At 36.2% G+C, this 16,713-nt stretch overlaps 2 protein-coding genes across 2 annotated transcripts; one reads left to right on the top strand and one right to left on the bottom strand.

Moving 5' to 3' along the window:
- Window positions 1-126: 126 nt before the first annotated feature.
- Window positions 127-2,491, bottom strand: LOC135118303 (uncharacterized). The gene is made up of 5 exons (XM_064039874.1): window positions 2,484-2,491; window positions 2,160-2,230; window positions 1,874-1,939; window positions 871-945; window positions 127-523 (listed from the first exon to the last, which is right to left on the bottom strand). The coding sequence occupies exons 1-5, from the start codon at window positions 2,489-2,491 to the stop codon at window positions 369-371; spliced, it is 375 nt and encodes a 124-aa protein (XP_063895944.1). The 3' UTR covers window positions 127-368.
- Window positions 2,492-4,533: 2,042 nt separating this feature from the next.
- Window positions 4,534-13,440, top strand: LOC110377367 (dentin sialophosphoprotein). The gene is made up of 5 exons (XM_021336234.3): window positions 4,534-4,860; window positions 4,952-7,513; window positions 7,724-7,864; window positions 9,599-9,823; window positions 11,727-13,440. The coding sequence occupies exons 1-5, from the start codon at window positions 4,839-4,841 to the stop codon at window positions 12,143-12,145; spliced, it is 3,369 nt and encodes a 1,122-aa protein (XP_021191909.3). The 5' UTR covers window positions 4,534-4,838; the 3' UTR covers window positions 12,146-13,440.
- The last annotated feature ends 3,273 nt before the right edge of the window (window positions 13,441-16,713 follow it).

Raw genomic sequence — 16,713 nt, 5'->3', positions numbered from 1 at the left:
TGACTTCAAATATTTGATGCTTAAAATTTAGATTTTTTCTTATATAATCAACTCTTCTTTCTTCTATCAATTCGTTTATAGCGCTAACATTTGTAGTCCCTTGGTCACAGACCGTTGCAAGCACATAAAACCCACACTGTTGCAATTCGGAAATAATATTTTTTATTAAAAGTTTCAAATCTCCTTTGGAAGTTGTTCCTTTGCAAAATGTGTAAGCCAATGGTTGTTTGTAATTATTTACAAACCCTCTTAACATAAAAACAAGTGCATGATCCGCTATGTTCCTGTTTGTTTGTTTTCCATTATTAATAAATCCCGTAATGGCATCTCGTTTTCTATTATAGTCATAATGGGGTGTAATAGATATTTCATCGAACAGAAGCACTTCTGAAGCACTTTTGTAAGCACTTCTGAAAAGTGGTATTTTCAGAAAGTCTTAAGGCTCTTTTCAGTCGTGTGGCGTAACTTTCTTTCTTTTGTTGTAACTTCTTGATTGTTTTTTGCAGATTCGCTAAGTTTGGTACTGAAAAAAAAAAACCTGTTAAAAGGTAGGTCAATTATCTCTTTCATAGAAATTGAAAACTTAACTTATTCAAGTGCGACTTTGACATAATGAGATTTTCAATTAATTATTTTGGAGGAAAATCTACTTCAGCCCAATCTTCCTCTCTATGTGACCAAAAACTCTATTCTCTATTTTTGAAATTCTTACTGCAATATACAGTGTAGCGATAATGTTATCAGTATCACATAAAATAGTACACAGTTAACTATTGATCTAATAATTGTATTAAATAAATAAACAATTTCCCTAGTGATAACCTTATCGCCACATAGTATACTAATACAATCTATGAAATAAATATTTACCATTTTTTGTCATTGCAGCTGCTTGTTTTAGGGAAATATGTTTTACTCCTGAAGTCTTTACAGGTTTGCCTAAATCTGAAAAATTAAATTAATGCATTTATGTATAAACATAATAAAATATATATATATACACTGCTGAAGAACCAGCAGGTATGGTATACATTACCTAGGCAAAGTATTTAATGGACAATCAAATTTGCAATTTTTCATACATTGTTTAACCCTAAACACCCCAAGTATTCTATAAATTGCCTAGGTATTGTATAGAATACTTGAATAATACACATTGATGGTAGAAAATAAATATATCTACCATACCTATCAACTGATTTTAATCCAAACTAATATAATAAATGCGAAAGTAACTCTGTCTGTCTGTTACGCTTTCCCGCTTAATCCTCGCAACCGATTTTGATGAAATTTGGTACAGACAATCTTTAGACCCCGAGACAGAACATAGGCTACTTTTATTTCGAAAAAAGGGATGAAGGGGTTGAAATAGAGGTTGAAAGTTTGTATGGGATTTCTTAATTTTAAAAGATAAAACCATGAAACTTTATATTTAAGCACTTGATAAGAAATCATTAAACATTTTTCTAGCATTTTGAAATTTCGACCAGCTGGGGTGAAATAAGGGTTGAAAGTTAGTACACAAGTTCATCAAATATCACGTCATAAGAAACAAAAATCGTTTGTTCATTTTGAAAGTTATTTTTTTACCAGTGTGGGGTGAAATAGGGTTAAATCCCTACTTCCCTACTAATATTATAAATGCGAAAGTAACTCTGTCTGTCTGTCTGTCTGTTACGCTTTCACGTCTAAACCACTGAACGGAATTAAATAAAATTTGGTACAGAGATAGAGTTGACATTGAGAAAGAACGTAGGATAGTTTTATCCCGGACTTTGGAGAGTTCTCTTGGAAACGCGATATAACCGAACTGGACGCGGGCGAAGCCGCGGTCGGAAGCTAGTTAAAACTATAAGTGTTTTAAGAAATTTACCTGCTTCTGCTAGCTTCTCAAGTTCACTGGTCTTGATAGATATTGGTTCACCAGAATGAAGTGGACCTGCCAAAATAAGTTAACCAGTTCTGAAGAAAAATCACAAATAATTTACAAAATATTTTTATACCAATGTTAAGTCAAGTGCAACAATCATATATTAACTCTATCAAATAAAAACTTACTACTTTAAAAATAAAGTTGATGTGACAATTAAACTTTTTCACTTTACTGAATAACACTAACATGCTTTCAAGATTACCTCAGTAACAAAATTATGGCTTACCTGCTGTGGATGTTGAAGGTTGAGCAAATATTGGATTGTAACTGGTCACATTGGTAACATCTGATAATGGTCTTTACAAGGTATGCCTGTAAATGAAATACATATACTTTTAGAAACTTTTGATAAAGCACTTATTCTTTTTTTAATAAATTGTGCCTGTTTTAATCTTTGACGAAGGAAGGTTATTTAACTTTAAAAATTCTCTCGAAAACAACTTCCTTTTGCATGTAGTGTCAGTCACATTTATATTTTACTAAATAAATGATATTTCAAAATATCCTTGGTTGGCATTTTTCTCTATAGAATAATTGTTGAAACTGCTACAAAGCCATGTTTAAATTGAAACTAAAAACATAGTACTAATTGTAATAATTACGCAAAACAAAATGTAAATCGTGTCAAATGTGGAGTCGGTCACATATTTAATTGCCAACTTTTACTGCAGTAAAATTTCTCATTCCCAAATAAATAGAAAGTGTTTTGAGCAGTAATGCTTATTCAAATTACGTTCACAGGCATAGCGCTAGTCTACATCTACACTAATATTGTAAAGAGGATAACTTTGTTTGTTTGTTTGTAATGGATAAACTCAAACACTACTGGAAAATTTTAAAAATTCTGTCACCATTAAATATTTATATTATCTGGGAGTGACATAGGCTATATTTTATCCAGGTATGGGAGAAGTTCCCCGGACACGGGTGAAGCTGCAGAAAACAGCTACGTACAGTCCACCCACGGTTTCACCTACATCCCAAGGGAACTACTTCTCATATTCAAATAAAACTATCCTATGCATGACAGTATTTATCCAGCAACAACTTGTCTCACTTGTTTCCCAAGTAGATACACCAGTAGTTTTGAGTTAAATCTTTCCTGTTAATATTATACTAGCTGTCTGCCTGCGGTTTCACCCGCATCCTGAAAAATCCTGGGTGTCAATCCAAGTCTTTCACCGGTTTTAATCTATGTCCATACCAAATTTTATCTCAATCGGTTTAGTAGTTTAGAAGCCTATTCAATACAAACAATCAAGTCTTTCCTCTTTATAATATTAGTATAGTATAGATAGTTACCTATATAGTAATAGTATAGATAAAAATCTATAGTTGTACTCAGGCAAAACACATTTCAAGTACCTTTTAAATGCAAAGTAGGAACTGCATTAGCACTTAATCTTGAACTTCTTGTATGGTATTTACTTTCGAAGTGCTTGTGGCATATTTTTCTGTTTTGAATACAAATTGGTTATCCAAAACCAGAATATCTCCCCAATTGAGTAGACCCAAGATCTAAATCTGTCCTCTTCCTTATCGGGGTTGGGAAATGAATGCAAAATAACATTGCAATCATCACCTGTAAATGAAGACATATTATTATTGTTCTACGGTATCTCCTATAATACTGTACTGTATATACTTATAATGGGAAAGTCCACATTAAAATAGTATATTTAAAACTTACTGCGAGTTGTAGTGCAATAACGAACACAACATCTGAACGGAGATCCCATATCGTCAAATCCAAATCGTAAAGAGAAAACTCGGAGTCCAAAGTAGTGCGCACAGGTGTAAAATTAAAGCGGAGATTTCGGTGTCCTTTGGAAAGCAAACGTTGTCGGAAAAGCCACAAATATACGGAAAAACAGGAGAACGCACCACACAACACAATCAACAACTTTTAAAGGGTACCGGCCGGACGCCATGACATATATGCGTTCCATTACACACAAAAATTTACAAAACCACTTGGAAAAAACCAAAGCGATTTTCTACCTTAATAAATATCAAGTAACAACAAGTAAGTGTAGATCACATGTGTAGACATATTTTGTTTATGATTTAGATGCTTTGAAGTTTGCATTCCTCTTTTTTTTCTGAAGAAAAAGCTTATTTCAAAGTTAGAGACGTAAGTATTTTGCGTATAAAGAACTGACAAACAGTCGATAGCAACACCACATTATAATGTTGCTAACGAAAAAAAATATACAAAATTGAACAAAGCGCCACCTCTCGTTAATTTTCAAAACTAAATATCTTAACCAGCCTCCGTACATAGTTTTTCTATACGAACTGTTACGACCGTGGTTGGACCTCTATTTCATAATATAAAAAGTACTCTGTGGGGTATGTTGCCCGAAAAAAATACGAATCGTCACATTCATAATTCTTGTTTTGCGCTACAAATTAAAAGTATAAATTGCATTTTCAAATCACTTTTAGAATTTGTTGTATTAAACGATATTGTAATTTAGGTTGATGAAAGTAGTCAAGAAAATAAAGAAACGACAAAAATAAAAGTTTTTGATGACAACAACACTATTTAGGTGGTACGGTCCATTCAGAGATCCGATGCAAAAGGAATATTGGGAAGCTATGTTTTCATTCTTACTTGGATTGGACATTGTATAATTATTTTGTTGACAAATAAGTATATTAATAAACGTAAATCCCATTTTTATGGTTCGTAGTAGTGTACATACATACTAAGAAAAAAACATACCAGGCAATAATCATACATTCGTTAAACTGTCACTATTTTGACTAGTGGACCATACTTTCAAGTGTCAAACAATTTGAAATTTTGTAAACGTTATAAACGGCTAATGTGAAAAACAAATGTAAACAGTGTGAATAAACATTGAAATAATACAAAAACTAGCAATATTGCGCAGACAAAATGTCTACAAGATCTGGGAAACGTAAGTATTATGTTACAGTGCTTGTTTGGCAATAAAAAAATGTGTATTTGTGTGTAAGGCGTAGTTGTAACAGTTAGACCATGGTTTTCAGGGATTCATACATCGTTACTTGAAGAAGCGGCCCCAACGGAGCCAGAACCTTCTGTGAAGAGTGAAAGGAAGACTCGGAGCAAGCGAGTGAAGGAAAATTTGGACGACCTGAGCATTTCATTATTTAAAAACAAGAAACGTAACAATTACGTGAGTTACCCGACTGACGACGAAGTACTCAGTGACGCAGCTAGCAAAAAGGAGATCGATGCCAAAACGAGCCGTGTCTTACGTAAAAATGCTCTCAAAGAACAAAACCCTATTGAAACTGGTGATCTTTTAGCGCCATCGATAGAAACGAATAATCTAACTAGAAAGTCACGACGCGGGAAAAAAGCAGATGATGCAGGGGACACTGAGAACCACGAAAATGTACCAGCTGAGGTTACAGACATACCTAAATCTAAAAAAGGCAAGAAAAAGAAGAAGGTTGAAGAAGATCCATCTCCTGCTGAGGAAGTGCCTGCTAAAAAGTCTAAAAAGAAGAAGAAAAAAGGAAAGAAGACAAGTTCCATCATCATTGAAGATATCATACCAAATGGTACTTCTAAAAATGGTACATTGAACCGGAGCACTATGTCTGTTGATTCATTCCACAGCGCTGCGGGCAGCCCATACAAAAATAGTGAAAAAGTCAACAAGTCTCCTTTCAAGCATAACAAAAAACTAAGTAACCAAGACAAAAATGATGCATCAGAAAATGTTGCACCTGATGACGTTAATAAGAATAATACTCTTGACAAAGATACTATGAAGAGAAAGTCCTTGTCTAAGGAAACTGCTCCAGGGGACTGTTTTGTTTCAGTGGTAAGAGATAATGACCAATTGAGTATGTCTAACTTATCCAATGGACCACTAAATAGACGGAAATCTAGCAAGACTGAAGTAACTTTTGAAAGAATTAATACAACAGTAAATGGTGATGATGTTGAGAAAGATGAAGAAAGTAACTTAAATACTTCAAAGAGACAATTAAGAAGGAGACAGTCTATTGTTAATGAAGTACAAGAAACGGTACAACCAGAGGATACAAATAATACAATAAATAATGATACTTTTGACAAGGGATTGAAACGAAGAAATTCAGTTGTGAAAGATGTTACTTTTGATAAAAGTAATGCATCTATTACTAAAGACACAGTTGATAAAGATGTTGATTTAAATGTATCAAATATGTCCAGTAAACATCTTAAAACAAGAAGATCTATATTGAAAGACAGCACATTTGATAAAAGTAACACATCTGTGACAAGAGAAGATTCTCAAATGGCAGACATTGATTTTAATGTTTCTAAGAAAAATTCTAAAGGAAGGAAATCTATTTTAAAAGATTCAACATTTGACAAAAGCAATACTTCAATTACAAATGGCAATGTTCTAGATAAAGTTACTGACACTGATTTAAATATTTCTAACATTTCCAGTAAACAGTTACTAAGAAAGAAGTCAGAAGATACAACATTTGATAAACAAGACACAGTACTCAACACAACATTTGAAAAAGATAATGAGAATGAAAAGAAAAAAGATTCAACATTTGATAAGAGTAGCAAACATTTGGATATCACATTTGACAAAGATTTGGCAAGTTCATCAATGGCTAAAGGAACGGATAAGACCAGTGTAAATACTACATATGATAAAACTGACAAATCTGATGCTACATTTGAAAAAGACACCTCTGCCTCTTTTGATGTTTTCAAAAAAGGTGCGATGACCAGAAAGTCAAGCATACGGGATGCAACTTTTGACAAAAGTAACTTATCCATAGCCAGTCTGACCAAGGAAGACTTTGAAAAGGATAGGAATATCATATCCAGTTCTGCTACAAAGAGGAGATCTATTAGACTCAGCACATTTGACAAAAATGGTACTATTTCAGAAGATCCTGTCAACCGAACTTTTGAGAAACCAACTGACACTGAAAATGAATTGAAAAGGAAGTCACCAAGAATGTCTAAATCTGAAGATATCCAGACTATTCTCAATACTACATTTGAGAAAATTGATGTGGAAGAAAATGTCAATCTTAAAAGTAATTCTAAATCATCACTTATAAGTTCTGATAACAGTAGCGTCAGTGAGAAGTCTGATATCTCCCGCATCAGCATCACAAGTGATGAAAGTTCTGAACATATTCAGAACATAGTCAACACCACTCCACTTCTCATCGAAAGCAGTTTGGATGAATCTCACGTCTCAATTAGCAAACCAGAGAGTCCAAAACCACAGACACCTTTGAAGAGAGAAGGGACCTTCACCAAAGAGAGCCCGGAGACACAACATGAGCCGGACGTCCTGACTCCAAGTAAACGTAAGTCATCTGTCCCCACTGCTGGTTGTACTCCATACCATATTACCAAGAGTTCCCAAAAGAAGTCCATGATGAACGTGACTCGGTCTATAGAGAAGCATCCTCAAGGAGTAGACCCAGCTCCGAGGATGACCAGGGTGATGTTCTGCAGTCCAGTGGATAATCCGGTTGCTGTCGCACAGGAGAGGAGGAAGATTATCAAGTCTAATCTGAAGGGCTCTAACAAAAGCTTCGTTTTCGAAGACAGTGGTGAGTTTACATTTTTATTACTTACTTTTACTACTTATTTTCATATTCTTCAGCACCAGCACATTATAACATGTTAGTAGAGGCCTATTTCCAAAAGTATGCTAATATTCACCTGACTGATGAATTTAATACATTTTATATACCTACCTGTTTCTTGTATAATACCTTTAACACAATATAAAATACTTACCCAACCTACCTTACTTTCAGCGTCAATCTCCCGTCCGGGTCGCAAGCGCTCATACACACACAGCGACGTTGAAGACGCGCGAGTCAAGCGCTCGCGCCTCACTGAGGATCTGCAGCAGTCGGTAGACCGGCTGTCCAGGCCCAGGACTGCTAGTGCCACAGGTATGTTGTATAATAAAAGCGCTATGTTTATTTGTGTGTATGTGCATGTGTGAGCTCCAAATCCGTTCTACTAAAACATATTATTAAAGATTTCCCAACTGTCTTGGGGTTGAGTTTCAGTTTAACTATGAGTATTTTCAAAGAGCATCTGCCTATTATAGCCCAGGCACCTGGGGTATGCGATTTATTTTGAATCCTTATAAGGAATACTTCCAATTTCATTTTGAATTGATTAGTTTTCACACAACTTACATTAAAGCTACTGCTATCAAAAAATAGTTGAAGAGCCAGTAAATAGAATGATGTCGGTAAGTTTTCTCAACTTAAGATCGGATACGCCTTTGCTTAGTAACACCTAAAATATTTTAAATTAAAACGTAATTCAGTATACCCATTACCAACCATTAAAAGAAACATAGCGACTTTTTAAATATTAAGCCGCAAATGTTTCGCGCCGGGATTTAGTTTAACAGTGAAGCGCCTACGCTAACTCTCATAGCACGAATCCCGTTCAGGCCTGAATTAGCTGAAACGCCTTCACTAATGTGATTACACTAATCGCCATCAGATGTGCCCCCGAGGTACTAATGAAATTCACTTACGTAATCAAATCATATTGTTTAGCAAGGACAGTGGGGGTTAGGCGGCTGTTTTCATTATTTCAGTTGCTCATTAGCGCTATGACACTAATATTATAAAGGGGAAAGTTTGTGTATGTATATGTTTGTTCATACGTGCCGTTTGCTGGACCGATTTGGACAAAATTATTTATGCAGGAAACTAAAACTCTTGATAATCACATAGATAGCCCACTACTATCCGTACACAGAAAGCAGGTCCCTCAGTAAAGCCACGGGAAACAGCTTTTATAGAATAAATAGAATTATCATGTTATGTGTCTTCTGTAATAAAATATTTTTTGTTTATTTAGAACTGTTTGAGAATTAAGGAAAATGACAATATTGTAACTCTTACACTAGCCAAGTGATTCGGTTACTCATATCAGATAGCAAGCATTGTTGTACCTATTGCTACGTGTTCGCTTATCATTCGCCACTACTTGGTATTGATAACGTGCATAATTACCCTATTTTATTGATTTTGCTTTATTGACGACTACATCATTTGTCGCGACAGTTAAGGAAATTCCGGAAGACAAATTAACTTAAATAATGATAAGAAAACCGCTTTACGTCCAGGACTATTGTTTTATAATAATGAAATTGTTTAATATTATAGTAGGCTTAGTAAATTTTGTCCTTTTAACATAATCATGAGTCGTGGTGGCCTAGTGGGTAAAAAACCAACCTTTCGAGTATGAGGGTGTGGGTTCGATTCCAGGGTCAGGCAAGTACCAATGCAACTTTTCTAAGTTTGTATGTACTTTCTAAGTATACTTAGACATCAATGGCTGATAAAAAGGTGAAGGAAAACATCTTGAGGAAACCTGGACTATAAAGTCTGAACTGAACTGAACTGAATCACCAACCCCCACTGAGCAAGCGTGGTGATTAATGCTCAATCCTTCTCCATGTGAGAGGAGGCCTGTGCCCAGCAGTGGGACGATAAAAAGGCTGTAACAGTAACATAATCATGAAAGAACTTTAGGAACACTTTAACTTCACGTAATAATTAATCTAATGGTCCTGCACTATTAACAACTGCTTTCTTACCATGACATTATTTCCTATAATGTATCTTGCGACCAATAAGCCTATTTTTACAACGCCACAGGCAAACTAGCAGTAGTGACTCCAAAGAAAGCCACCACACCTTCAAAGCCGAAGTCAGAGAGCAAAGTCTCCCGCACCAAGCTGCCGAACTTCGCAGCCCTGCATCAGAAGCAGTTCGCTCAGATGGAGTCGCTGGACGAGTGCCAGGAGCGCCGCGCCAAGAGGGCTAAGCAGCTGCTCACGCCTACTGCGCCTCCTGGTCTGCTGGACAGGATCAGCCCGAAGAGTAAGTAGCCTGGTGACATTATCTTCACATCTATACTAATATTATAAAGCTGAAGAGTTTGTTTGTTTGAACGCGCTAATCTCAGGGAGTACTGGTCTTAGAGGTTGGCTATAGGCTTCTTTTTATCTGGGTTCCTGTAGTGTAGAGGTTCCCACGGGATGCTGGTGAATCCGCTGGCAGAAGTTTACTATAAAGGCGAAAGATCATGTGGGTGTATGTTTATTACTATAATGTAGCTTATATCAGAATAACATGTAGGCTTGTAGGTGTTTTGTATTACGAAAAGAACCGCAAAAGTCTATCATGCGAGATATCAAAGGATATCCTTTTTCTAATACATAAATTAAGTATTTTACATATTGAGCACACACACACACGGGTACTTAGGTTTACAGGTGGACTTGCATACGTCATAATCAAGATACGATAGCCAGATAAATGCATTCCACATTGATTAATTAGGTAAATCCTATAGATAAGGAAATCTGGAATAGGTTCTTATCAAAGAAATAGTGATTAAATTCGTACAGTTGCAGATGTTGTAGTTATTTCTTCTGTGTATGAGGATACAGGTACCTAGCCCAGCATGAAAGTCACTAATATTATAAAGAAGAATCTATGTAGCTATTTGAAAATACGGGTGATACAGAGGGAAATAGCTAAGGCGCTATAATCGTAGGTTGGGTTCTGTTAAGTTTTTCGTAGGTACATTCCTAATCTTGTAATAGAAAAACTTAACACACTCAGTGACAACATGAAAGCCACTACATAGTTCGTATTAGAAAATATGGCAGCTAAGCAGGCGTTTTTGAGCTGGGCAAAGAAAAAAAGAAGAATAAGAACGCCTCACGCCACAATATTAACCTACTGCTTTGGCAAAGCACCTTTAAACTTTGATCTCTACTATTCACATAGATAAAACCTATTACTACAGATAACATTTAAATAACAACCCACTCTTTTACAAGTTCATAAATTTCAGTCTGACTACATAACATTATCGATTCCAGTAATCCTGATTTATAATATCCTGTGTTATCATAATATCGATTGGTCAATCGCCACGGTTGGATCGGCCGAGCTCCCTTATACAAGAACATATCTTATCTATGAAAACGTGTACGTAAAATGACACATGTTGCTTATCTAGTGCGTCTACGTATTTGGAAGAAAAAATCATTTTTATCGGTTTGTTTTGCCTTCTTGGGAAATTTTATTGAGTCATGAAAGTGCTGACTGGCTACTTTGGAGATAAATATATCTATGTAGTTCTTAATGTAGTACATTTAGGTTTGGAAGTAGGTATTTCTTTCCTTGAAGAGTTACGTCAACTGTGAATCACATTATATGCTCTACTAGCTGTATAATATCAAATAATACACTGGGGTCTTCCGATGATATAAGAATTACTTTCATAGCGCTTGTAATTTGAAAAATATTAGGAAGGTATTCATGTAAAAAACAAATGTCTGTTATAAAAATGAATAGGACAGGGCATGTTGACTAACGTCATATATTTAGGTACATTTCTCCATTTAATAAAAATGAGATGCAGCAAAATTATAAGATAAAATATAAATAAACGTATCGGAGTTGCATTGACCTAGAAATAAGATGAAAGTTGCGACATAATGGTGGCATTGTTGTTGCGAACAACATTCTATAAATAATATCATGTGGGAATCGGATCCTCGAGTTATTCTATATGACTCGCCGCGAATATCGCACTGAGTAACATACCGCAAAATCTGAACTTTCACCAGTTCTTTTTAACATATTTCAAATTATATTCCATAGGAGTTATTTAAGTATTTAGGAACCTGATATCAAAAATGTTTAAACCTGTAGGTCAATCTGACCATACATTTCAAATTGTTTAACGACGGTTTTATTCCATTTTCAGATAACACAGACTCACCAAAATCCAAGGAGCCGGCCACCAATCAAAAGCCCAAGGACAAAACCGACACCCCCACCAAGAAGCCCCCCACACTGGACTCCTTACGGCCAGGGTTCACTCGATTCGGCTTCAAACTCAACCTGGACGTCAACCCTTTCAGCATACCCAGCAAAACCGACAAAACCAAGGAGAAACCAGTCGAGAAACCTAATGGGGTACTTCCCAGGCCAGCAGTATTACCATCTTTGACTGGAGCGACCTCAGTCAGACGGGAGGTCGCCAAATCCACCGTGATGAGGGAAAAATCCTTCACGGAGCGACGAAACGTGAAACGGAACGAAAATAGAACTGTTATCAAAGGCGTCAGGACTAATAGGAGGTTTGAACTGCAGATGAAGTTGCGTAATTTGGACCAGGTTTAAGGTCCCTTTGGGATAGGTCGGTGAGTTGAATTTTACCTTGTTAGAAGGGAAGAAAATATGTTAAGTTAGCTTGTAGATCTGGAGCTCGTGGTACTAGATATTCGTTGTTTTATAAAGGCATTTTTTTGCCTGCATCTTACAGAGGTTAGTTTCAGCCCTTATAAAATTTACGGAGGTCTAGCACCCACGGGCTCTCGGTACCTTAGATATAATGTGACGAAATTGCTTTTTCACCCATGTAAAAATCTGGACATTTTTGCATGTAATTTAATTAATTTGTAGCATAGTTTGCCGAGTCTGGACTCGGAACGTAAACTGACTGTAAAAGTTTCGAATTGAGTTTTTGTTTTTTTTAAAATAAAATATTCTGTCTTTTGATACACAGCGTAGTTTTAGAGAAGGTGCCATATTTACTCAGATATTTTACTAAGTAGCTACAATAGTATAGCCACAGTTTAAATATATTATCTTGTAAACAATTGTGAAGCTCGATGCACGACACTCAGTACCGACAGCCCCGATAAAAGCTCGTCGATGCACATACATGTGTGGTAACATTTTTACGAACGTTATTAGGTAGCTTCACAACAGTTTACAAGAGAATATATCTAAACTGTAGCATAGCCCTTTGTCCTTGCTGGGGCCGCAGTGTCGCAGTCAATACCCGCACAATGTTATTACGATATACGTGCTCTGTGTGACTCATTTTGTAAAGCCTAGGCTTTCTACGCCTCCGCAGTTGCCATGGAAACCGATATTAAGCCTGTACTAGACACGGCTTTTGAACGTTCAGTAATAAAAATTGTCTGTTGAAAAGATGGTTTCAACGCAATTTATCATGTCATTTCATGTGTTTAATTTTAACCGACTTCAAAATAAGGAGCTTCTCGGTTTGCCCTACACGTATGTGTGTATGGTTGTGTGCGATTATCTCGCGTTTTGTTGAACCGATTTCGAAGCGGTTTTCATTATAATATTTATTAGACTTTGGAGAACATTTTATGTAGATATATTTTTGAAGGCACTTTTTCATGAATTGTTGCAATTGTTTCGTTCTTAATTATTTTAACGGATCAATTCGATATTTTTTGATCATCCAGGGCTTCTGCATTCTCAAACAAGGACAAAACCTCTCAGTATTAACCCACCTTTAATTTTGACTAATTATTATTAATTGTTACTCACTTTAGTTATTAACTTGTTATTACTAACAATGTTTATAGGCATGCCATGTCGTAATCATGTATCGATATTGTGTTCTATAGATATCTAACAGATTAAACGATTCTACTGTATATTGTGGTTTTATTGATAAACCCTGCTCACAGCCGTGTGACAAATGTTACGTTATTTGATACTACAGCTTCTAGGCTTTCGAACGGCCTGCTATATGCTATATTACTAGCCGTTTTCCCGCGGTTTCACCTGCGTCCCGTGGGAACTACTGCCCGTGCCGGGATAAAATATAGCCTATATGTTACTCGAAAAGAGTGTACCTTCTCGACACTGAAAGAATTTTTAAAATTGGTTCTGTAGTTTCGGAACCTTTAGGAGGGTGCAAACAAACAAAAATATGATTCCTCTTTATTGTATTAGCAGAGATAGACGATGGCCACAACCGTGTGACAAATATTACGTTATTTAATATTATAGCTTCTGGGCTTTGGTATATGGCCTGCAATATCTATTATTGGCCATGTATGGATTGGAAACTGAATAATGTAGACAGAACCGGCTGTCCCCGTGTTACTAGCGGCTGTATCTAATCTTAACAACTTGCTTTGAAGACCTTACTGCGCCTACCTACTACCTAAGCAAATGTCTTTTTCATCTCACCATCTCGGAAAGAGTAGTTTTACCCTTTGATATCTGAGCGCAAAAGTCGTTTTTATCCTCTAGAGCGGCAAAGTGATTTGAATTTAGAACATGGTGTGCAATACTCCATTTGTGACAATCTTGATAAGACTTTTCAAACAAATACGTATTAAACAAATAAAATACTGCTTAAAATAATTATTCAATTAATTAAGTAATTTTTATTATTGTTTTTACATAGATTTTAAACTGAGTTATCAAATAAATGAACTTTAATAGGCACTTCTTTTTAATTTGATACTCATATGTGCGCGCCATTTTGTTTTTTTACATTTAGTAATTTCCTCGATGAGGTGGGATGCAAAAGTTACGTGTTGCACTCGAGTGCAAAGATTTTTCACCTTGTGCTCTTTTGATTCCCTCGCTATCGCTCAGGATTCTAATATTATTGAAATTAAAAAGCAACTTTGCACTTTTTTATCAAATAACTATTTTTTTCAATTTTTAAATAGTGAAGTGTATTTGATTGCCGAGCCTTCGTCCATACACAAAAATACGCCAGTCGATTTTACCGGCCAACCGGATCACAGGCAAGTGTTATTTTCACATTCATATGTTTTATATCTTCTTAATGAGTCCATACGAAGACGATATCAAAATTTTTACTGGCCTAGGAACCTACCATATTAGTGTTCTCACAAAGTTGTGTGAAGTAGGTGAGACTGGCGACTGACGCCAAGCCACACTATTACACACATATTTTCCTATTGTTTTACCGAACTCCTAGACTATTACGTGTCATACGTGTGATTACTTTGTGTGGGAACCTATTTGCTATGAAACTATAGATTAGGTACTCACAAAATACCTAATCATCCTCCGAGCCTTTTTCCCAACTGGCTTGGGGTCGGCTTCCAGTCTAACCGGATGTAGGTGAGTACCAGTGCTTTACAAGGAGCGACTGCCCTATCTTACCTCCTCAATCCAGTTACCCGGGCAACCCAATACCCCTTGGTTAGACTGGTGTCAGACTTACTGGCTCCTGACTACCCGTAACGACTACCAAGGATGTTCAATGACAGCCGGGACCTATAAATGGCCTGAAATCATTAAATAATCTGTCTACATAGTACAAAGTAATAAGTATCATACGCACTTCGAAGCTACATTAAGAAGTATTTTTAAAGTTCGATACCTGTCCTTGGTTCTTTTATTAAGGCTAGGTTTCCTCAGTGGATTGTCATTTTTAATAGTGGAGTGTGGTACCTAGATATAATAATAGTCAGGAAATACACTTAAACTATTGACTTGAAAAGACGAAACAAACCAACTTTAGAAGCCTCCATCCTCCGTCCTCCGAACCTTTTTCCCAACTATGTTGGGGTCGGCTTCCAGCCAAACCTGAAGAATATATAATAACCTGTAAATGCTTGATTTTCAACTATCACAAATTCTTCAATTTACCTTGGCCAGTGCAGGTTCACATATCTTCATCAAAACATGGCGAGTCCCTCAAGTATACTTATAATACAGACGAAAAAAGATAATAATTCGTACCTAGTACACCTAGTAGTGTTTCGCAGCCCCCAAGGGACGCTCGTGTCAGTCGCTTATCGTCCATTGTTGCACATTAATGGAAGTCAAGCTATTGAAATGCATGGTATTCATTGGCAATGCACTGATCTTATCGCTCGGTGTGTTGTGTACGAGGTCGCTATGATTATTGAAAAAAATACACTTTTTGCATCCATAGCGGCGTTTTTGTAAGCGGTGAAGGTGTCTTATTAGGTCAAGATTTTGTCTCCTTAATTTGTAAAAGTAAATTGCACAGGCTGTTTAGTTAACACTTAGTTAACACTGTTAACACCCAGTTAACACTGTTAACACCCTTAAATAATACCTCCTGAAGTAACGAAATTAATCAAGTTATTGTTAGAAATTCCTTGCCTGGGAATGGTCGTAGGCGTAGATAGATACCAGTAGTAAAAGGCGGGTGACAGTTCTTTTCCCAAAATTTTCCTTCGCTAATGCCATTAAATTCGGTATGTTCAGTTGCATGCATGCGGGAATCAAACCCACTGCATACAACAGCTGATACAGATAAAGCTATTCGCCCAGTGCGCCAGTGCCCTCATGCCGGATATAATTGAACTCGAACCCGTGACCCGTAGCGCCGATATCAATTACTGAGCCACTGCGGTAGCAGGCCGGACTTTTATTTACGCACGGGTTTTCCCTGTAAATAAGTACTTATTTTTAAGTCCTGATTACCGACTTAAAAAGGTGAAAGGTCCATATAATATATTTAGTTTAGAATATAAAAAATATTCGTAAATGAATTATTGAAAGAAATAGATAGCTGAAGTATTACAGGGTGTAAAGAAAACAAAAAATATGACTACAATCAGATTTATTTAATGTTCTCAACATAGAAGCACAGTATGGTTACGGCACACCTGTGTACACGACGCTACGGACTAGTGTCCCGCCGCGGCGCTGCTCGGGCTATGATTAATATACTTACAATCATTGTACAGTCATTACAAGGGCAAAATGTAATAAAAATGATTAAGTTTCATTCTTTATAAGTAGATGCAACATCAAAACATAAAGATTTTGAGAATTTATCTTATCGTTTTAAAATATTTACATTTTGTTTAATTTATTATTCTTTACAACCATAGTGCAGAACTCGTTTATTTTCCACAACAGCTGTGAGTTAGACTAAAGTATGCACACATTCTGCCAGATTT

Source organism: Helicoverpa armigera, chromosome 20 (genome assembly GCF_030705265.1).
Source record: "Helicoverpa armigera isolate CAAS_96S chromosome 20, ASM3070526v1, whole genome shotgun sequence".
NCBI classification, from domain to species: domain Eukaryota; kingdom Metazoa; phylum Arthropoda; class Insecta; order Lepidoptera; family Noctuidae; genus Helicoverpa; species Helicoverpa armigera.
The sequence above is the reverse complement of the archived record's forward strand: the minus strand, read 5'-3'. Positions and strand labels throughout refer to the sequence as shown.

Bases quoted from the DNA above. Each gene is read 5' to 3' on its own strand.
- LOC135118303 (XM_064039874.1), bottom strand. The intron at 946-1,873 runs GTAAATTTCTTA...TTAATTTTTCAG, and splicing joins TGAGAAGCTAGCAGAAGCAG to ATTTAGGCAAACCTGTAAAG. The intron at 524-870 runs GTAAATATTTAT...TTTTTTTTTCAG, and splicing joins AGCTGCAATGACAAAAAATG to TACCAAACTTAGCGAATCTG.
- LOC110377367 (XM_021336234.3), top strand. From the start codon at position 4,839: ATGTCTACAAGATCTGGGAAAC. The intron at 7,514-7,723 runs GTGAGTTTACAT...CCTTACTTTCAG, and splicing joins CTTCGTTTTCGAAGACAGTG to CGTCAATCTCCCGTCCGGGT. The intron at 9,824-11,726 runs GTAAGTAGCCTG...TTCCATTTTCAG, and splicing joins GGACAGGATCAGCCCGAAGA to ATAACACAGACTCACCAAAA.